The sequence below is a fragment of the Psammomys obesus genome, unplaced genomic scaffold (assembly GCF_907164565.1).
Source record: "Psammomys obesus unplaced genomic scaffold, mPsaObe1.curated_primary_1811, whole genome shotgun sequence".
Classification (NCBI taxonomy): domain Eukaryota; kingdom Metazoa; phylum Chordata; class Mammalia; order Rodentia; family Muridae; genus Psammomys; species Psammomys obesus.
The window spans coordinates 12,999,312-13,022,201 of NW_026590062.1; the positions used below are offsets into that span (position 1 = coordinate 12,999,312).

The 22,890-nt window shown below is 49.0% G+C and overlaps 1 protein-coding gene across 2 annotated transcripts in view; it reads left to right on the forward strand.

Moving 5' to 3' along the window:
* The window catches only part of Tctn2 (tectonic family member 2), a 30,923-nt gene that overhangs the window by 6,415 nt on the left and 1,618 nt on the right, over window positions 1-22,890 (forward strand). For both annotated transcript variants that reach the window (XM_055606065.1, XM_055606066.1), the window contains exons 5-17: window positions 1,104-1,204; window positions 4,411-4,607; window positions 5,191-5,314; window positions 6,424-6,565; window positions 8,946-9,011; window positions 12,326-12,460; window positions 13,677-13,754; window positions 15,461-15,538; window positions 17,068-17,179; window positions 19,369-19,475; window positions 20,991-21,147; window positions 22,357-22,482; window positions 22,566-22,654. In XM_055606065.1, the coding sequence (XP_055462040.1) occupies window positions 1,104-1,204; window positions 4,411-4,607; window positions 5,191-5,314; window positions 6,424-6,565; window positions 8,946-9,011; window positions 12,326-12,460; window positions 13,677-13,754; window positions 15,461-15,538; window positions 17,068-17,179; window positions 19,369-19,475; window positions 20,991-21,147; window positions 22,357-22,482; window positions 22,566-22,654 (1,512 nt within the window). The remainder of the gene's footprint in view (window positions 1-1,103; window positions 1,205-4,410; window positions 4,608-5,190; window positions 5,315-6,423; window positions 6,566-8,945; window positions 9,012-12,325; window positions 12,461-13,676; window positions 13,755-15,460; window positions 15,539-17,067; window positions 17,180-19,368; window positions 19,476-20,990; window positions 21,148-22,356; window positions 22,483-22,565; window positions 22,655-22,890) is intronic.

Here is a 22,890-nt window from a genome sequence, read left to right on the forward strand (position 1 = left end):
AGGAAGAAGAAAACAACGCTTTTTAATGCCTAAACTGCCGAACAAAGCATGATGGTGTTCAGGGCATCCTTCAGAAAGGCTCCTGGAGGAACAAACAAGGAGGAAAATATCTGCAGGAGGCCCTCGCCATGATCCAGAGCCTCGCCTCTGAAGTGGGCTGCAGAGATGCTCAGTGATGAAGAGCACACGCTGCTCTTCCGGAGGACTGGATGCAGTTCCCCGCTCCCGCATCAGGCGGCTCACAGATGTGGAACTCCAGCTTCCTTCAGAGGCTCCAGCGGTCTCCTGACACCCGTGCCCACATACACATGGATGGGACACATAATTCCAAATCCATCTCTAAAGTATTTTCCTTAGAAAGAAAAATGCTCCAGTGTACTTAGGAGACATTCCGGAACACCCACCTGTGGCCAGACTGTGGAGATTTTGAGCCCCATGATTGTACTACAGACCTACTGAAACGTGGATCAGGACGAGGGAAGGAAGGACAGCAGGTGTACAATGAGCACAGACGCTGAAGCTGGCAAGCAGTGTAGGGGAGGTACCGCCGCCTTCTCTAACAGTGGCATACAGTAAGAAGACACCTCCACGGGCTTCCACAGCACAGAAAGCCTGTCCTCCAGTGCCTCCTGTGTCATGCCCGAGTGGAGTCTGCTCTGTAGACCAGGCTGGCCTCGAACTCACAGAGGTTTGCCTGCCTCTGCTTCCTGAGCGCTGGGATTTAAGGCGTGTGCCACCACCCTCAGCTGACCTGTGTGCTTCGCAGTCTGTGAGGAGCTTTTCTCAATGGCTTATGTCCTTCAAGGTAGCTGACTACTTGTGCATCCCTGTTGAGTTCCAGGACAGCAGGGGCAGTATAGTGAGACCTTGAGTCAAAATCACCGCCACCATACTTGTGTGTGCTCACACTCACACTCACACACACCACACATATACACACACCACGTATACACACACCATACACACACATGCACGCATACATGCATGCATGCACACACAAATTGTGATTCAGCCTTTTTTTTTTTGTGAATGTAAAGAAAACCGTGTCCATGCCTTGTGGCATTGCTGTATAGCTGATATTTCCTGCCGTATATACTTTTCAGAGAACATGACTGTCATTCCTAACCAAGTCTACCAGCCCCTGGGTCCCTGCCCTTGTGACTTGACAGCCAAGGCCTGTGACATTCGCTGCTGCTGTGACCAGGTAAGTCCTTTCTATGTCCCAGGCTTTCTGAGAATGTATGGAAACTTAGCAGTCACCCCAGCAACTTCTGGATAGGTGACAACAGAGATTATAGTTTATTTTGCATATCATTTTTTTTTTCAGATAGGGTCTTATGTAACCCAAGCTGGTGGAACCCTCTGTATGGCTGAGGGTGGCCTTGAACTCTTTTTTCAAATTTATTTATTTATTATGTATATAGTGTTCGGCCTGTGTGTACATCTGCCACATCAGAAGAGGGCACCAGATCTCATTATAGATGGTCGTGAGCCACCATGTGGTTGCTGGGAATTGAACTCAGGACCTCTGGAAGAGCAGGCAGTACTCTTATCCCCTGAGCCATCTCTCTACCCCGGCCTTGAACTCTTGATCCTTCTGTCTCTATCTCTGACCTGTAAATTGTGTTTGAATTGAGTATTTTCTTTTCTGGTATTGTCTGTGTAGTTTGTGGAGGAAAGAGAAAAGTATGTCTTTGGATAAAGTCACATTTGGGAAACCTATAGGTAGAGGATGGTTTTAATCTTACTTTAAAATTTTAATTATATTTATTTATTTGTGTGTGGTATGTAGGCGTGGGGGGGATGGAGGTCAGAGAACAATTTGTGGGAGGTTCCTGGAATAAACCTCAGGTTGTCAGCAGACATCTTTACAGGCTGAGTCACATTGCCAGTCTTTGTTTATTTGGTGACAAGGTGTCTCTGGGTAGCCTAGGCTGGCCTCAGACTTAAGGTAATCCTCCTGCCTCACCTTTCTAAGTGCCAGGATTACAGGCACAAACTCCCACACCTGGTTTCTGATACACACCTTAAAATCTTAAATTTAAGAGAAATGAGAAACGTGTGGGTTGGTACCCATGGGGCCTCATTTTTTCAGGAATATGATCATATGTGGTTCAGATCTTTTTTGCTTCTCCCACTGGGAAAATGAAATGTTTTGTTGTTTTTTATTTCTTTTGAGAGTCTCACTGTATAACCTAGGCTGTCCTGGAATCGCTGTGTAGACCAGGCTGTCACTGAACTCACAGAGATCTGCCTGTTGCTGTCTTCTAAGTACTGGAATTGAAGCACTGTTGCTGCTGCTTTGAGGCAGGGTCTTCCTGTCTATCCCTGGCTGGCATATGGGATATGCTCCCAGCCATGACAAACTTCCTTATGTCTGCCTGTGAAGGGTAGTGCGCAGAAAGCTGTGCTCTTTGTTGTTTTAGTTTTGAGATAGCATCCCATGTAGCTACGGATAATTTTGAACTCCCGATCTTCCTGTTTCCACCTCCCAAGTGCTGGAATGACAGGTATGTGTTACCATATCGAGCAAAACAAAAACAATTCCCCTTCGAGATACATAATGTCTAATCTGGATGTTTTGGGTGGTAACGACACATAGGTGAACATATCAGCACAGTCCTGGGGAGGTGGAGGCAGGGGGATCAGGGGTTACAAGTCTCCACAGCGACCTCTCACAGGTCATAGGGCGACCGCACAGGTCATAGGGCAGTCTGAGGTAAATGAGACCCTCAAAAACCAGAAGAAAACAAACACAAAAGAAATGACCGTCAGGGACACTTGTCTGCAGTGGCTGATTTGGGTCACTATGTTAGAGTGACAGGTGCCAAGTGTCGCCTCCCTGCATCAGTGTGTTTTCATGATCAGGATGGCTTGAGTCAGCGGGCTGCCCGGCACGCCAGGCTGTACCGTCAGTCAGTCGCTGACAGTAATTTTCCTCCCTTCACTAACTGCCCTTGCTAAGTTGCAGTGGAGCTGGCTGTGTCGGCTACCACAGTAGCCGCTGCTGTCGGATTTACTGCTGTCTCAGCTGAGTGCCGTGCCACAGGCCTGCCAGCCTAGTCCCGAGAAGGCCAAGACTGAGGATCACCGTGAACTTGGAACCAGCCTGATCTAGACTCTCATAACAAAAGAGCAGGGCTAAGTGTGGTGGTGCGCGTGTGTGCGCAGACACACCTGCAGGCAGAACACTCATATACATAAGTAACATAGTCTCAGAAAGAACAGGAGGTGGCCTTGGCCTTCCTTCGTAGCCAGCAATAGCCAGAGCTGCTCAGGGAGACCCTGTCTCACAGCAACAAACCAAAAAGCAACAGGTGGCCGGACATGCCGGCCACACCGCTAGTCCCAGCACTCAGGAAGCAGGGGCAGGCGGATCTCTGTGTATCTTTGAAGCCTTTCTGTTCTACAGAATGGGTTCCAGCCCAAGAGACCTTGTCTCAAACAAGCAAACCAAGCATACCAAACATATTTTGTCTCAATGGTGTCTTCAGATAACTACAACTTATACTTTATGCACAATTTTAACTTTGTTTTTGAGGTACTGGGGATTTAATGTAGGGCCCACACATGCCTGGCTATCACTGGGTAATGTATCCAGCCCTTGTCTGTTGCAGAGCCTTGCTAAGTTGCCCAGGCTGGTCCTGAATTTGTGATCCTCAGGAGCTGGGATTACATACTTGGTTCTTGTCCTGGTTTTGATGATGCATCTATGTTCCCGGTGAAGCTTGCAGGCTCCCTTGAAGGCTGGAAGTTTCTGACTGGAACTTCACTGTGGAATTGACTAAGGAACTTTGTGTGTTTTCGTGTGTGTGTGTGTACATACTGTGAAAATCAGAGGACAATACCTTAGGCATCATATAACCTTTTTTAAATTGTATTTGTTTTTTTACATAATAAATGTACAATGTTCTGCCTGCAGGCCAGCAGTGGGCACAAGATCTCACTATAAATGGCTGTGAGCCACCATGTGGTTGCTGGGAATAGAACTCAGGACCTCTGGAAGAGCAGCCAGTGCTCTTAACCACTGAGCCGTCTCTCCAGCCCTAATTTTACTTTTTTGGAGACAAGGCCTCTCCCTGAACCTGCAGCTGGCAGAGTAGGTGAGGCTGGCTGTCTAGGGAGCCCCAGGGATCATCCTTTTTTGTCTCCCTGCACTGGAATTATAATCACAGGCCACCACTCCTGGCCTTTCTGTGTAGGTTCTCAAAACAGAACTTTTTACTTTTATTACTGGCTGAGCCATCTCCACAGGAACTATTGCACCACAGAACACTTTGGGAGGAGGCAACTTGCTTTCTCCTCTACGGGTTACACACTGGTGGCCTCAGAGGGTGTGTCCTCACCCTAGAGGGGAGCAGCGTCCCAGCGGGAGCTTGTGCGCTCACTACCCTTTCACCTGATTTCAAGGACTGCCAGCCGGAGGTAAGAGAACTCTTCAAGCAGTCCTGCTTCTCTGGCGTGTTTGGAGGGGACGTGAGCCCTCCGTTCCACCATCGCTGTGGAGTTGGCACGACTCACCAGACCCCGGACTGGTTTCCCTTCCTGTGTGTGCAGTCACCTGCCTCCACCTCACCGTTCCTTGGCCACTTCTATCACGGTGCCACGTGAGTACAGGCTGCTGCCTGGGTGGGTCCTGCTCCCCAGGGTCACCAGGTTTCCTTTGACTGGGCCCTTGACTCAGGTCCCATTTTTTATGATGTACCAAAGAAAGCCACATTAGGTTGTGTGGCCATTGCACCCAACTGAGGAAAAAAGCCAGCAAATCCAGCCAGGAGCTGGCAATGACTTTCCAGCATGGAGGAAGGAGTCCCGCTGCCCCCCCCCACCCCACTCCCCAGGGACTTAAACTTCCTGTGTTTTATAGGCCTGTACCACTGAAAATTTTCTAACTACAATCTTTGTAAGTAAAAAGCAAAGAGCTGGGGCTGGTGTTGTATCCCTGCAACCCCAGCAATCAGGAAATACAGTCAGTGTCACCCTTGGCTACACAGAGAGTTTGAGGCCAGCCTGGGCTACACGAGACCCTATATCAAAGTAAAAGGAAACGTTAAAGGGCGATTGGTGTTTCAGCAGGTCAGTGCTAAAGTTTTACTGCCCATCTTTACGGTGCTGGAGGTGCAGCTTGGGCCTGGGCACAGGCTAAGCAGACCCACTTCAGGCCCACTGATCTCTCTCGTGGTCTTGCAGTTCCCCCAGACATGACCCTGCCTTTGAGGCCCATTTGCACTTCGACCTAAGAGACTTTGCTGACGCTGGTTACAAACAAGGAGATCCGATCAGGACCGAGAAGGGGTATTTTACCATCCCTCAGGTAATGCCTTCCGTTCCAACACACAGACTTAGCTAGTGTCGCCTGTAAGAGTTTTCCCCTAAGCAGCTTATTTTCTTCCCGTGAAGGAACTAATACTAGTCTCGAGATTGAAAGGACTCACTCTTAACCCCTGTCTTTGCTAGGTTGCAGCAGGAGAATGTATAATAAATCAGAGAGTCTCTGTGCAGTCTCCATGGAGGCCGTGGTCAGCCTCCATGTCATTCCATTTTGGTGTTTTATGTTTTGTGGCCCTGGGGCCCAGTACTGGCCTTGGGTATGATGGTCAAGGCTCTACAGCTGAGCTGCCTCCCAGCCCCTGCACTTTTTAAGAAGCTATAAATATGTGATTTGAGTATAACATTCCGGAATGTTGAAACATCCTTTAAGGTTAGAAAGTCTTAAAGCAGGTAGTGGTGGTGCAGGCCTTTAATCCCAGCGCCCAGGAGGCAGAGGCAGAAGGAGCTCTGTGAGTTGGAGGCCAGCCTGGTCTACAGAGTAACCTCCAGGACAGCCAGCGATATACAAAGAAACACTGTATCAAAAACGAACAAACAAAAAGGTTAGAGAGCCGTGGTGTGAAGAGCTTGCTTTTTCTGAGTCCACCACTAGGAAACCATCCCTGTGGGAGGAAAGCCTGCTGCACGTGACAGTTTGTCTGTTCTTCCTGTGAACCAATTTTCTGTTATTGGAACATAACATGACACAGCTGCCCGGGGAAGGAGGTGGTGCTTAGCTGCAGAGGCTATGGTTTTTCCATGCGGGGCCTTTGTGATGAGGGAGACGCCGAGATTGATGCAAGCTGGGACTTGGGCAGTGAGTAGGCAGGGCCAAGGACTGTGCAGAGTGTGTTAGAGTACACTCAGCTGTGAGCAGTGGCTCTCCGATCTTGGCTCCCTGAAGTTGGCCACCTTGAGAGTACTTACTGTTGACATCATGGCAGCATAAAGTGCCGTGGAGTAGGCACTGAGGCAGGGTCTCACACTGTAGTCTAGGCTGGTCCTGAATTCAGAGCAATCCCGCCTGGACCCCCCCATATGCGCCACTCCTGGCAGGAAGAACGTTTCTAAGACGGAAAGAAGAAATCGTGCCACATTTGTTCCACCCCTCAGGCGTCCCTAGCTGGGCAGTGTCTACAGGACGCTCCGGTGGCTTTCCTGAGGAATTTTGACGTTCTCTGCACCATCGACCTGGAAGTGCATCAAGAACGGGATGGACTTGTCCCTGAGGATGTGAAGATCCGAATGGCGGGAGGTAGGCTGCCTTTGTGGTGGGAGTGGTGTGGTTAATAGAGAAGTCCTCCTTGTCCTGAGTGTGAGCCACTGGCTCAGCATCCAGCGATGGTTCGTGTTGGTTGAGGATGGTGTTTTCATGGGAACCATTCAGTGTGACTGAACAGCACCCTGCTCAGATGTTTTCTTCTCTGCACTGGCCGTGGAAGGCAGTGTTCAAGCACAGAGTAACAGCTCCACCCCAGCTCTTCATTGTCAGTTACATCAAATCTCCAGTGCCATGTGAGTGGCATCAGCTTTCCTTATCCCATGCTTCTGGGTAGCCCCAAACCTTTCAGCATCCACAAAGGGAGCTGGCATCTTTTCAGCAGTGAGCCAGCAAGCTCTTGTCTGTCTCTGCATTTCGCATCGATGGAACCGTTCCTTTGCTGCTGCATCTCAAGAGGCTTGGGTCCCAGAACCGTAGCTAGGGTCAGGGAAGGACTAAGGAAAGGATAGACACACACTGTGAAACTGGGTAGGGCGGGTAAGGGCTCTAACTGCTACCATGATAAGCTAGAACCTCAGCGCGTGTTAGTACAGCTTGGGGGGAGGCTAGTTCTTAGGAGGCCTCTGTAGGCGTTGCTCTCAGGCTCTGACTGGCCAGGAGGAAGCTGCAGTTGCTAGTCTTTGCACATGCAGATGAATAGTTCATAAGCACTCAGACGCAGACTCCCGAAGAAAACTTTACCATGCTTTTTGAGCCTGGCCCATATGGGTAATAACTTTGCCAAGTTACCAAGGACCAGAGTCTCAGAGTCCATATTTATATCAAAATACACTTTGACTCAAGACCTCATTCACCCAGGCTTCCTCTTCTCCCTATACTTTCTTTTTTTTTTTTTTTGGGGGGGGGGCTTAATTTAAATTTATTTAAATGTATTCACTTTACATCCCGTCTGTAGCCCCCTGCCTCATCTCCTCCGGCTTCTACCCTTCCTCCCTTTTCTCCCTCCTCCCCCTCCTCAGAAAGGGGGAGTCCTCCTCCCCTACCATCTGATCCTAGCCTATCAAGCCTCACCAGGATTGCCTGCATCCTCTTCCTTTGTAACCTGGCAAGGCAACCCTTCTGGTAGGGATAAGAGATCAAAGAGCAGGCAACAGAGTCCATGTCAGAGACAGTCCCTGCTCCCCTTCCTAAGGAACCCACATGGAGACTGAGCTGCCTAAGGGCTACATCTGAGAAGGAGCTTAGGTCCTCTCCATGCATGGTCCTTGGTCGGTACATCAGAGTCACTGCAGAGCCCTCTGGGCCCAGATTTGTTAGCTCTGTTGGTCTCCTTAAGGAGCTCCTGTCCCCTCCTGGTCCTTCTATCCTCCGCTCTTCTATAAGACTCCCTGCACTCTGCCCAAAATCTGTCTCTGCCTCAGCTACTGCTTCAATCCCCTGTTGGGTGGATTCTTTCAGGGGACATCTATAGCAGGCTCCTATTCTGTATAGGGGGGGAAGGGTTTCAAGACAGGGCTTCTCTGTGTAGCCCTGGCTGTCCTCAAACTCATTCTGTAGACCAGGCTGGCTTTGTACTCAGAGATCCGCCAAGTTCTTCCTCCCAATTGCTGGGATCAAAGGGGCGCTCCACCACTGCCCGGCTTTCTCATCATCTTTTGAAAGCACATATCTGTCCATCCCTTTTTTTGGGGGTGAGGAGTATTATTCTGTTGTGTGGCTTAGCTACATATGTTTGTCCATTTGTGGGCTGATGGATGCCTGATTCATTGCCACCTCTTGCTTTTGTGACCAGTGCTGGACACAAAAGGGCTTCCCAGCCCTTGGGACACAATTTTGTGGGACATGATTTCATTTTCCTTGGGCACAGTCCTGGGAACAGGATTACCATGCCATGCAGTTTACTCCATGATTTGAGGGAACACAACACTTCCAAAGTGGCTGCTCCATGGACCTTCTGAAGCTCTTCTTGCAGATCCAGCCACAGGTACAGGTGCAGGTTGTGGATGTAGAGTGAGGCGCGGGAGCAGAGGCTATGGAGGTAGAGTGAGGGGTAGGGGCAGAGGCTGTGGAGGTAGAGTGACGGTGTGAGCAGAGGGATCCCAGCCCATGATGATATAGGAGGGGGAAAGGCTGGGAAGTACCTCACCACAGATGTGGCGGCACAGTAGCCCTTTCCTCCTCCTCCTCTTCTCTCCTTCCCCTTCTTTTTCATTTCTTTATTGAGATAGAATAGTCTAAGGTGACCTTGAACTCACTATGTAGATAAAGATGACCTTGAGTTCCTGATCCTTCTCTCTTCTGAATGCTGGGATTGCAGGTTTGTGACATGAAGGCTCTTTATTACACTTGATAAGCCTCCTGTGAGCAGGTGGGTGACACCATGATAACATAGAGTTATTTTTTGTCTTTTTAGGCCTGATCACACCAACAGTCACCTACGAGGAGGCCACTGACCTGGATAAGCTCATCACCAGTCCAGGTACATCAGTGTTACATGCTCATCCCATGTCTGCAAAACACGGTGCTGTTTCTTTTCTATTTCATTTTATTTTTGAGACAGGGTCTCACTCTGTGGCCCTGGCTGCCTTGGAACTCCCTATATAGATCAGGCTGGCCTTGGACTCACAGAGATCCCCTTGCCTCTGCCTCTCTAGTGCTGGGATTAAAGGTACATGTCAGTATGTCTTCGTTGTTTTTGTTTGTTTGTTTGTTTTAAGATTTATTTTTATTACTGTTTTAATCCTTTTACTTTTTTTTTTTTTTTTTTATGATAGAGTTTCTCTGTGTGTATCCCTGGATGTTCTAGCCTCAGTTTGTAGCTCAGGCTGGCCTTGAACTCACAGAGATCCCCCTGCCTCTGCTTCTGGAGTGCTGGGATTAAAGGCGTGTGGCACTATGCCTGGCTTTAAACAAAATTTTAAAGATTAATTCTGTGTGTGTGTGTTCATGGTGTGCTGAGGCCTGAAGAGACTGTCGGGTCGATCCCCTGGAGCCACGGTTACCGGCGGTTGTGAATGACTGACTTGGATGTTGGAATCAGGCTCTGGTCCTCCGCAGCAACCACGATCACTTTTAACTGTTGAGCCACCACTCCAGCCCCTTACGTTTTAAAGTTAAGTGTATTGTGTATGTGTGTCTGAGGTCATGTCCGTCAGTACAGGTGCCTTTAGAGTCCCGAAGAGGGAGTTGGATCTCCAGGAGTGGACTTAGAGTCAGCTGTGAGTTACTAGACGTGGGTGCTGGGACTGAATTTGGATCCTTTGGAAGAGTGGTACTTGCTCCTAACCCATGAGTCACCTCTCCAGCCCTGTGGCCTGGGTTTTTGAGAAAGTATCTCACCATGAATCACAGCAATCACAATTTAGCTGCTTGAGTGTTGAGTTGGCAAGGGTGAGCCAACACACCTGGCTTCATGTGTCCCGTCTTCCTATTGCCCTATGTCAGCACCAAAGAATGCATTTTCATTACGGATTGATGGAGGAGGGGCTAGAAGCGGCTCAGAGCAGTTTTGACATGAAGGTGGGAGGAGCCGAGTGTGGTGCCCATCACGTGTGTACAGGCAGGTACAGTGGCATGCAGTGCCACCCAGCTGTAGGCGAGCGGAGACAGGAAGATCCCGAGATCTCAGCAGCCAACGCATCCCACGGAGTCTGCGGGCTCCAGGTTTGGTGAGACACCTTGCCTCAGAAAGTAAGTCAGGCTGGTGGGCTGTGGGGGCACACACCTTTAATCCTGGCATTCAAAGCCAGCCTGGTCTACACAGATAGTTCCAGGACAGTGAGAGATACATAATAGAGACCTTGTGTCAAAAAACGAGGGGCTGGAGAGATGGCTCAGCGGCCAAGCTCTTCCGGAGGGCCTGGGTTCAATTCCCAGCACCCACATGGCAGCTCACAACTGTTTGTGACTCCTGTTTCAGAGGATCTGACACCCTCACACAGACATACATGTGGACAAAATACCACTGTACATAAAATAAAAATAAATGTTATTTAAAACAAAACAATCAAGAAATAATATAAAGAAATTTAAAAATCAAAACAAAACCCAAAAGTAAGCTGATGGGCCAGAGGGAATGTTCAGTGGGTAGAGGTGTTTGTACCCAAGCTTGAGGACCTGAGATCGGTCACTGGGACCCATGTGGTGAGTGGAGCAAATCACCTCCTGAAAGATTGTCCTCTGCCTGGGCACTGTGACAAGCCTACACCTATCTCTGCGTGTGTGCGGTGTGTGTGTGTGTGTGTGTGTGTGTGTGTGTGTGTGTGTGTGTGTGAGATGGTGGGGCAAATGCAAGGGTGTGTACACACATACACACTCGAACACACACTAGGAAAGGTGAAAAAAGAAAACTTGGAGAGTGGTTGAGGTAGATTCCCAGCATTGAACTCTGACCTCTACATGGACCCATGTGCATGTACACAAATTTACACGCAGGAATGTTTACATATACGTACACACAGAATAGTTAAAAATGTAAACGGGCGGGGGAGGTGGCTCAGTGCTTAAGAGCACCTGCTGCTCTTTCAGAGGACCCAGGTTGAGGTCGGAGCACACAGGCACGCCTCACGGCTGTAACCTGGCTTTAGGAACCCGGTGTTGTCTTCTGCTTTCTGTGGACACCACTCATGCACATGGTCCACACACTTACGTGCACATACAGGCCGGACACTCAGACACACAAAACAAAAATAATATATAAACCCTTCATAAAGAACTGAAGTAGCAGGGCGTGGTGGCGCACGCCTTTAGTCCCGGCGCTCGGGAGGCAGAGGCAGGCGGATCTCTGTGAGTCTGAGGTCAGCCTGGTCTACAAATCAAGTCCAGGACGATCACAGCTACACAGAGAAGCCCTGTCTTGAAAACAAACAAACAAACAAACAAAGAATTGCTGTGAGCTCAGCAGTGTGCCCTGGCAGAGTTTTGGTGCGTGTTCTGCCTGTCTGCCTGGCTTCTATGCACTGTCTGTGACCTCAGCCCCCTCCTTACAGGCCTTGATGGGGTGCCCTGCAGTGTCCACTCCAGTTCTCAGGTTCTGATAACCTTTTCCTGAGCGACTCTTAGGTTAAGAATCCTTGAGGACACAGCATGTTCATTCTTGCCTGTTTTACTTTCTAATCTTTGTGTTCCTGTGTGTCTGTGCGTGTATGACGTGTGTTCATCTTTGTTTCTGAGTGATGGCACATGTGTGGAAATCAGAGGGCAACCTTGTGTGGTCTTCATCTCCCACCTGTCTTGTTCTCTATCAGGCTAGCACCAGGACTGCTGCTGCGCTCCCTCCGCCGGAGTGAGTTCTGGGGACCTGAGCTGTCTCTCCAGCTCCTATTCCTGCCCTTCCTGGTGCTTATGCTTTGCAACCAGGATGCAGCCAGAGTGGGTGGGGCTGGTGTGAGCAGGCCTTGGTTTTGAATGAAGGTGTGGCTTGTGTTCCTTCCCAGCGGGTTATGGCCTTATCCCTGGCTGTGTGATTAGAGGAGCTCATGACTGGGCAACCAGGCCTCAGGCCTCTGCTTCCAGGGCGAGTGCCCCCACATGTACAGTTATGTTGGCGCTGTGAGCTCAGCACGGGGACACAGGAAATCAAAGGGGGGAACAGGGTTATTCAGGGAATGAAGGCGGTTCAGAGGATGCAGCTAACTGACCAGGACCACAGGAAGCTTTATGGAGGAAGCGGTGGTCAGGCTCCCTTAGGGAGCTGGAGAGATGGGCTTGGGGGAGGCCACTGAGCAGAGAGCCCCAGTGACAGATTTCAGTCAGAAAGGGTTTTCATTTATGTGCATATTCTTGTCTTTGCAGACACGATTTTAAGCACTGGATCAGCCCCTAGAAATGTGAATGTGGAAGAGCATTATGTTTTCAGATGGCAAAACAATTCTATCAGCGGCCTCGAAGTCACAATCATCAGGGCGGAAATCAGTGCCTACCAGAAAGGTAATGCTGATGGGGTTGGAGAATGCTTTCAGTCTGAAGTGGCTTACTTCCCAATGGTTTTTGTAACGGTAACCCTTCAAATGAAGCCAGACGAATTCATCATGTGTGTTTATCACTGAATCGTATGTAACTTTGTGCCAGGCAATGTGGCTCATACCTGCAATGCTAGCACTCAGGAGGCTGAGGCAGGAGGATTGATAGTGAGTTCAAGATCAGCCCAAGTACATAAAGTGAAGCCCTGTCTCAAAAGAACAAGGAGGGGAGTACTTTTCAAAGTAAATAGTACCATTTGGCTGACAAGGTGGCTCTTCTGGTAAAGGCTCTTGCCACCAAGCCTGACAGCCAGAGCTTGGTCCCCTGGACCATGTGGTAGAAGAAAGAACCAACTCCTGCAAGGTGTCTTCAGACCTCCACGTGTGTGCCCGTGTCTCTGCACCTCTGCAGACCCCCCATAAAATAGATAAATAAAGTGTAATTTTAAAGGAAAGAAAGAAGCCGAGTGGCGATGGCGCACACCTTCAATCCCAGCACTCTGGAAGCAGAGCCAGAGGTTTCTGAGTTCCAGTCCAGCCTCATCTACACAAGTTCCAGGTCAGCCAGGGCTACACTGTGAGAGCTTGTCTAAAAAAGGACATAAAATAGTACTATTGAGGAGATAGTTTCTTTGCTGTTTCTGTTTTGCCTTGTTTTAAATACAGCATGTCACTGCATAGCACTTAGTTGGAATTTTCTGTGTAGACCAGGCTGGCTTCAGACTCACAGCCTCCTGAGTGCTGGGATCAAATGTGTGGAATAGAGCTGGAGAGATGGCTTAGTGGTTAAGAGCACTGACCTCTCTTCCAGAGGACCTGGGTTCAATTCCCAGCACCCACATGGCAGGTGACAACTGTCCGTAACTCCAAGATCTGACACCCTCACATAGACATACAGGCAGGTAAAACACCACTGCACATAAAATAAATTATTTTTTAAAATGTGTGTAATACCACACCTGCCTTGTTTCTGTTTTGATTCTTAGGCTTTTTTTTTTTTTTTTTTTTTCAAGACAAGGCCTTGGTGTAAGAGCCTGGATTGGCCTCTACCTCAAACCAATCCTCCTGCCTCAGCCTCCCGAGTGCCGGGATTACAGCATGCATCACGTGCCTGGTTCATGGGAGTTGATTTCTTTTCCCAGTGAAATGGTACACTTTACATCTTCAGTTTCTTTTATTTCTAGGAACAATGGCCCAGAGATTTACAGTGAGGTTTTTAAGCCATGACAGTGGTGATGAGAAGGAATGTTCTGGAAATCCAGGTAGGATGACTGCCAGCACCAGTTCTCTGCACAGATCTTAGGGTGGCGTCCTAGGCAGTCCCGAGGCTATGAGGAGCTACCCCGAGTTGTCTTGTCTCCATGCAGTTTCTTTAGCGCATGGCAGTCCCCTTTCTCCGCTAGCTAGTTAACCCTTTAACATACACGTTGCTTTCCAGAAAAACTTATTTTCCTTAGCCTCTCATCTTTTGTTTTTGTATTTTGTGGGGCTTTTTGTTTGTTTGTTTGTTTGTTTGTTTTCCATAGGGTTTCTATATGTAGCCCTGGCTATCCTGGAATTCTCTCTGTGGACTAGAAAATCTGACTGCCTTTACCTCCCAGTGCTGGGATTAAAGGCTTATGCCACTTTGCCTGGCTATTTTGTGGTAGTTGTTTGTTTGTTTTAATTTTGAATGGTTTTTTATTTTATATTCATTGGTGTTTTGCCTGCATGTGTGTCTGTCGGAGCCACTGGCACTGTAGTTATAGACAGCTCTGAGCAGCCATGTGGGTGCTGGGAACTGAACCCTGGTCCTCTGGAAGAGCAGCTAGTGCTCTTAACCTCTGAGCCATCTCCCCAGCCCTTGGGACTTTTTTGTTTTGTTTTTGAGACATGGTATTCATGGGTAGCCGAGGTTGGCCTTGAACTCTTGATCTGACGCCCTCCCACAACCTTCAGAGTATCTAGGACTTTAGGCACAGGACCACCACCTGGTGCCACCAGCCTTTTGAGAGAAACCTGATACTCTTGTTGTGGGCCCCTGTCTTCTGAGTATTAATTACAGAAGCTGCCATTACACCTTAGTCAGAGCAACTGTGACTATCAAGAGACCCTCAACAAGGTCAGGCCTGCTTGTCTCCCAGCTGCTTGTGGGCTTGAGAGATGCTAACCTTTCACAGGAAGGGTGAAAGGTTAACGGAAGGGGCAGGAAGTCACCGCCCACGTGGGTGAAATTCCCAGTGATGCAGCCGTCTTACAGTCACCCACTCTCCTGGGCTCCAGTCTCTTGACGGCATGTTCATTCACCACCTCAGGAGCCGCTGACACCAGCTTGCTCTTTGCTTACCTGCTCGTTTCCCCCTCTTCTGGCCGCTCAGTGCCTCATATGCCCTGTGGTGCGGCTGAGCACCTGAGATGTGGTAACTCACATATGTGGAGTTGGCAATCTTTTGGATAAGCTGGGATGAATAAAATACATTAGGAGCGAGAGGCTGTTGTTCAGGTGGGAAAAAAGGCCCAAAGCAGAAAGGGTGCAGGGGCCTTCAAAGGCTGGTGCTAAATCACACTCAGGGTTAGTGGGGATGGACAGGGAAGTGTAAATACGCTCCGAGGAGGCCACTGCTGTGAGCAGGTGTTTTGGGAACCTTTGCTCCTGTGGCTAGGTACACGGCATAGTCTTCAGTTTAAGTGGTTTGTATAGGGAGTGTCCTTTCTCCATATCTCAAGAACTGGAGTTACACATGGGTGTTGTCATGCCCGGCTAAGAAATACTAAGTAAAAAAAAAAAAAAAAAAAAAATCAAAACAGGAGAAATGACCATCCTCTGGCCTCAGCCTCTGAAGTGTTTGGGGTCACAGGAAAGTGCTACTGTGCTGGCTGCTGGGTGGTGTTTGCAGAACTCCGTCACCAAGGCTTCTCCAGCTTCCCTTGTGCTGGCTTTCTTAAGGGAGGGAAGGCGGCAGCTCTCTGCTTTGCTTTCTGTGTCTAGGTTACCAGCTTGGCAAGCCAGTCCGAGCCCTGCATACCAACGGGATGAATGTCACCACGTTACACCTCTGGCAGCCAGGTAATGTGGCTTTGCCACTGTGATTTGCCCCCTGAGAGACTGGTGTGGAGGGGCTGCTTTTTTGTGTTTCTGGGGCTTGCTTTTTTTTTCTTTTCAAGGATGCCTCGCACGTTGTTTCTAAAGTGCTGGGTGTCTGGAAGAGAGGGGCAGGCATCAATGTGCTGTCTGTGGCCATAGCCCATCATGCTGCTCCTTGGAGACAGAACAGTTCTCTTTGAGCAGTGGGCACCCAGCGGGGCAGTAGGAGTTGCCCTCACCTGCCAGGAGCAGCAATGTCTGTTGTACGGGGAGCCACTGAAGCTGCCCCAGGAGGTCTCACAGAATGGTGCCTTTGTCTGGCCCTGAACGGATCAGAAGGCTTACAGCAGTGGTTCTCAGCCTTCCTAATGCCTTTTATACAGTTCTCATGTTGTGGTGACCCCAACCATAAGATTATTTCGTTGTGACTTCATAGCTGTAGTTTCGCTACTGTTTTGAATTGTAATGTAAATATCTGACATGCAGGATATCTCATGTGTGGCCCTGTTTTAGTTAGGGTTTCCATGGCTATGAAGAGATGCCATGACTGTGGCAACGCTTTTTTTTTTTTTTTAAGATTTATTTATTTATTTATTATTTATAAATAATACCAGCACACCAGCAGAGGCCACCAGGTCTCACTATAGATGGTTTTGAGCCACCATGTGGTTGCTGGGAATTGAACTCAGGACCTTGGAAGAAGAGCCAGTGCTCTTAACCTCTGAGCCATCTCTCCAGCCCCACTCCCGGCCCCCACTCCCGTGGCAACTCTTATAAGGACAACATTTAATTGGGGCTGGCTTACAGTTTCAGAGGTTCAGTCCATTATCATCATGTCAGGAAGCATGGCAGCGTGCAGGCAGACACGGTGCTTTGAGTTGCCAAGAATTCTACATCTTGATCCAAAGGCAGCCAGGAGACTCTCCTCCACACTGGGTGCAGCCTGAGCATAAGAAACCTCAAAGCCTGCCCCCACAGTGACACCTTCCTCCAACAAGGCCACACCTCCTAGTAGTGCCACTCCTGCGTGGGCCAAGCATTAAAACACGCGAATCTTTGGGCCTAAATCTATTCAAACCACTACAAGCCCCTAAAGTGGTCATGACCTGCAGGTTGAGAACCTCTGGATTAGAGTAACAATAAACCCAGTTTTCAGAAACCAGAAACTGTTTTTACTTTCTGTTACTTTCTGTGCTGGTGCATCCCTGACATCCCAGCACTTAAAAGGTGGAGGCAGGAGGATGAGGAGTTCAAGGTCATCCTTAGCTACATAATCAATTCAAGGCCAGCCTGAATTTTGAGACCTTGTCTCAAAAAAGATAAAAAAACAACTCGTTTGTTTGTTGTTTGTTTGAAAAGGTCTTTTTTTTTTTTTTTTTGCCTAGGCTGTCCTTGAACTACCATGCTCCTGCCTTAGCATCCTGAGTGCTGCTGAGAGGGTTTTCAGGAAATCTTTGAAGTAAAGCTTTATTTGTGTCTGGCAGAGTGACAGGCTCACCCTTTTGTTGCAGCTGGAAGGGGCCTGTGCACATCAGCCACTCTCAGGCCCATCTCATTTGGAGAAGATGCCCTCTCTGGCTGCCTCTTCCCAGTTGGGGTTAACGAGAACTGCACGCAGCTCAGGTGCGTCTCTCGTTGTGTGGGACAAAGGGTGATCTTTAGGTACTGATCCTCCTGTCTCCACCTCCCCAAAGCTGGCTCCAGTGAGTTTCACTGATGAATTCTCCTGCACTTTGAGTGGTTCCCTTAAAATTAATTCTGAATGTTGAATCAAAGGACTGAAAAGTTAGAGTGAATGAAAGTTGATGTGGAATGATAGTGAGTAGGGGACACACGTTTATTTATGAAATTATCATTGTGTGTGTTGTGTCTGATTACAGGTAATTATGCTCCAGTGTGTGTGTGAGAGAAAGAGACAGAGACAGAGAGACAGAACAAGTACAAGCATGGCCCAGTGTGTGTGTGTGTGTGAGAGAGAGAGACAGACAGACAGACAGACAGGAAGAGACACAGAGACAAGGAACAGGTACAAGCATGCCCTGGTGTGTGTTTGTGTGTGTGTTGGTTAGGGAACAGCTTTCCAGAGCTGTTTCTTTTCCAGCACAGATTCTAGGGATGGCATACAGGTCATCAGTGTTGGTGGTACTTGCTCTTGCCCCAGAAATGTCTTGCTAGCTCTGATTTTGTTCTTTATTTGCTTGTTTTTGTTCTTAGTGGATGTAAAGCTCCCATAGTGTAGGTATTCGTTGGGAAGTAACTGATTCAGCAGGCTCAGTTGCTCATATTATCATCCCAGCACTCTAGAGGCGGAGGCAGCGCTGCTGTTTGGGGTTTCATGTTTCAACATAAAATCAAACAAACAGGGTTTGTTGGGATGGTCCAGCAGGTACCAGCAGGCACTTGGTGCTAAGCCTGAGTTCAACACCAGGACTCATGTGGCAGAAAAAAACTAACTCATTCAAGTTGTCCTTTGATCTCCCCAAGTATGGCTTGGCACAGGCATACATGCAAACACACACACACACATGTTTAAAAAATTAAAAACAAGCAAAACGTGAACAGTTGGGTGTTATTTGGGCTTTTCATAATCTTATGAAGGGTTCTATCTATCTCTAAAATGTTTTCATCCCCAAGGTGGGATCCGCACCCATAAGTAGTCACCCCCCAGTTCTCCTCCTCAGAGCCTCGGCACCACGAACCCTGCGTTCTGCTCCTGTGACTGTGCCTGTTCTGGATGTTCACATGGAATCATCCCCACCCTGCCATCTTCCGTGTCACAGCATGCTCCAGAACTCAGCTGTTTCTGTGGTGACCGCAGCCTGCCTTTGTGTGTCTGTACAGAGCACACCTTGTTTATCTGCCTAGGTTGATGGACATCTGGGGTCTCCATCGTGTGGCTCTGTGTACTGCTGCCAACAGGCCTGTACACGTCTCTGTTTGAACACTTCTTGTTCTTTTTGGTCTGAGCCCAGAAACTGAAGTGCCAGGTCATCTGGTAATTCCCTTTTCTGGCTGCATAACCCACCTTTCCTACAGTGCTGGCACCAAGTGCCATTCTCACAGCACAGTGGGACAGCTCCAGTTTTTCCACATCCCCACAACACTTGCTGTTTTCCTTGCTTTTAATTAATTTTCTGTCCATTTATCTGTAGTTTGTTGGAGGATAGCTCTTGGGAACCAGTGCCCTCACTGGCCACGCTGCCAGGTCTAGAAAACCAGCTCAGGCTGTTAGGCCTGCATACCTCGTGAGCCATCCCACTGGCCCCTCCCAGCACACTCCCTACTTTAAGATTTATTTGTTTTTATGGTATGAATGTTTTTACCTACATGCATGTCTGTGTACCATGTGCAAGGCAGTACCTGCAGGAGCTAGAAGAGATTGTCAGATGCTCTTGAACTGGAGTTAGATGGTTGTGAGCCAAGTGGGTTCTGGGACTCGAACCTGGGTCCTCTGGAGAAGCAGCAAACATTCCTTTTCTTTTTCTATTTTTTCAAGACAGGGTGTGTGTGTGTGTGTGTGTGTGTGTGTGCGCGCGCGCGCGCGCGCGCGCGCGTGCGCATCCCAGGCTGGCCTCAAACTCACAAAAATCCACCTGCCTCTGCCTCCCAATTAAAGGTATGTCCAGCTTGAGCAGCAAGTATTCTTAACTGCTGAGCCACCTCCCCAGCTTACACCCACCCTGTTTTTAATGGCAGTTGCTTCAGCAGATTTTTATCAGAGCTCCTAGCAAAGACATGTGTCCCCTCTTGGTAAAGGACTTGAGGGCCTTTACTGGACATTGGCTGAGAAGCGTAATCTTCCTCTCTTGCAGGGAGAATGTCCTTCAGAGATTGGATTTGCTGGTACAAGCAACTCATGTTGCAAGGAGAGGCAACTCAGACTACAGCGATTTGAGCGATGGCTGGCTGGAGGTCATACGTGAGTCGCAGTGGCCATGCACAGGGCCTTCCTGCCATGGAGCCTGATGCACTTTTGGCTAGGGCTCTCTGCTGGCAGCAACCTTTTCACAGTTCCTTCATGGCTTTTGCTTCACGGGGGAATCTCCCATGAGCTTCCTCTTGCTGAAAGTGTGGGCTTGAAGATGTGTAGGGCATATCAGTTTGCACTGTTATTTTGAGCTCCCGAGAATACTGGCGTAGAGAGCTGACCTGATAGTTTCTGTTAGAGTTTGAAAACGTGGTGCTGAGCGAAAGGGGGACCCAAAGACAAACAACTCAGAACCTCCAACTCCATTAGTATGCAACACCCAGAATAGACAAATGTGTATAGACTTCCTTATTTCATGTATATGAGTGCTCCATCTGCATGTACACCTGCAGGCCAGAAGAGGGCATCAGATCCCAGTATAGAGGGTTGTGAGCCCCATGTGGGTGCCGGGAATTGAACTCTGGAAGAACAGACAGCACTCTTAACTGCTGAGGCATCTCTCCAGCCCCCAGATTTGTGTAGAAAGCAGAGTGCTGGGATATGGGGAGGTACTGTTGTGATTTGGAGAGTCCTGTACAGGGAGATCTGAAAGTAAATCTGGGGCTGAGAGTGGTTCAGCATGTTGTCTAGTGTATGGGTGTGAGTACCAGCACCAACTTTCTCCCAGATCTAGAACCAGCAGAAAAAAAAAAAATAGCCTGAAAGTGGGGGTGGTCACCCAGCTCTGACTTGTTCACTTTGAAGGGGGACTGGGAGGGACTGGGGTTGTGGCTCTTAGAAACAGCGCTTGCCAGCATGTGTGAGACGAGGCCTGGTTGTGTGCTGCACTGCCTCCAGCCAGCACATTGCTTACTTAACCCCTAGGGTCCAAAGGCGCTAGCATGAGTTTTAAGTATCTTTTTTATATGACTTCTATTAGGGCTACAACTGTCCGGAACAGCCTTGTGATACTTTCCAAAGTTCTGTATTGTCCCTGTCAGAACACTCTGTAGTTTTCAGGGACAAGCTTGAACTTATTTTTACTTATGTGTATGTTTGTATGTCCACATGGAAGTTTATGCCATATGTGTGCTGGTGCTGTTGGAGGCCAGAGGAGGGCATCAGATCCACTGGAGTTGGAGGTGCAGGTGCTTGTGAGCTGCCTTGTGGGTGCTGGGAACCGAACCTGGGTCCTCTGCATGAGCAGCAGGTGCTCCTAAATGCTGAGATGTCTCTGCAGCCCAGGCACTGGATTGTTAGGTTTGCTTCTATGATATGTGTTGGGACCTCATTCGCCACACAGGGAAGATTTAGACACTACCCAGCTGAGAGGCACCTGCTTCTGCCCTGTAGACCTTGGGAGATCACAGTCACGTAGTCATGGAGTGACACCAATTAGAAGCTGCTAGAGAGTAGAGTCTCGGGACCGGAAGCCGGACCACATCACCTTCCATTCCTTTGAGTGTCATGTGTGAGGACACTGTAGGATGGTGGCTCTTAACAGATGTTAACTTGACATTCCTGCAGGTGTGGATGCCCCTGATACAGGCGCTGACCTGCCCCTGAGAAGTGCAAACGGCATCTGCCTGGAAGTTCCAGCCCACCTCACCATCCGCATCCTCATTGCTGAAGCTGGCTCAGTGGAAGGGCTAGTGCAGCAGGAGATCCTGGCTGTGGAGACAAGGTGTGGTCCCTTTTTGAGAGCAGCCAAAGTCAAGAGCAGGACTGAGACAGGAATGCCTGGACAGGAGTCTGCAGAAATGCAAATGGGGATTGATAAGGATCTGGCTGTGTAGGAGGAAGGCACCACACAGCCCTCTCACACAGGAGTAAAGCCCTGTGTGAGAGAGAGCTGCTGCAGTATCAGGACAGGGCCAGGGCTAGCAAGGGGCTGTTCAGTGCGACATGTGGACATGTGTTTATCTCCTTGAGCCCGAGTGGCGCGCTGACAGCAGGATGTGGCCACTGGTTGGAGGCTCTGCCGGCACCACAGGTTCAGGTCAGGGAACCATGCATGACTTTAGACGGTTTGCTAAGCAGTAGCCTTATCTCAGAAATGATGGTTGCGGCTTCCTTCATGTGACAGGTTCCTCTTAGCTGAAAGTGATGTGTGCTGTTCGGTTTGGAAGAGTCCCCGTGCCACTAGCTCAGAGAGAGTCTCTTCCTTTTTACGTCCAGCTCACCTCGTGCAGGGACTGTCTTCACTCTCAGTGACATCCTCCTCAGTCCTGGAGGGTCAGCAGCAGCTTAACCTTGCCAGGGCTTAGTGAGAGAGGCCATCTTGTCAAAAGGTCTCAGTAGACTTTTTTTTTTTTTCAGCTGGGCCACGTGGTCCTTTCAGAGCCATTCACAATGGCCAGGACTGTCGGCAGCTCTGGCAGACAAGCTCTGGATTTAGGCTCGTGTCTTTTGACCCACTGAACAGAGATTAGGGAGTGGTGTGTCCCTCACACCCAGGGGACGTTGGGGTGTGAGGGACCAGTAACCAGAATAGGAAGAGGAGGGCTGAATTCCCATCAGACCTACTTCAGAGTGTTGGGATGGAGCCAAGGGCCTCTCTTGCTAAGCAACGCCCCATCCCAGAGTACTGTTTTGAGAATTCCTTGTCATAAAATGTGAAAACACCTTTGTTCTGTGCTTAGTACATGAACTGCCTTGATAAATGGTCAGCTGCTATTCCTATTAGACTGTTGGAGACTAGCAATCTTTGTTAAGAGAATCCTCTTACAGTGACTTGGACTGGAGGAGAAATCTGGCCAAGGCAGCCCGCGATGGGTCCAAAGACGTGCAGGTTCTTTCTGTGCCTTGACTTGAAAAATGGATGCGACATTGGGATTCCTTAAATAGACTCCATGAACGGTGGCCACACTCCCTTATAATCTTTCCCGTCTAGGTTCTCCACTGTGACATGGCAGTACCAGTGTGGGCTCACCTGTGAGGACAGGGCCGACCTCCTCCCTCTTACTGCCTCGGTTCAGTTCATTAAAATCCCTGCACAGATGCCCCACCCCCAGACGAGGTAAGCCAGTGGCTGACAGGCTAACAGGGTCCTCCCTGCTCCTCACTTGTCATCCCCGAAACCTTCTCATGTGTTTATTGTAGATTCCAGATCAACTTCACCGAGTATGACTGTACCCGGAATGAGCTGTGTTGGCCCCAGCTTCTGTACCCTCTGACCCAGTATTACCAAGGTAGGGGAGGCAGCTTCCTGTGAGTTGTCAGCTATGTCGTGCCAATGAAAACTGTCAGAGTCAATGTGTAAGTGTCACAGACAAGCTAAAACACATAGAAAGACTTAAAAGAAGAAACTACACCAATATGGATGTTTAGGAATTATCACGGTTAGTGGTTATCATAAATAATCACTAAATAATTACCTTCAAAATCTAGATGTGATATGATTTAGTTGTTTGGGAGGAGTGTCACG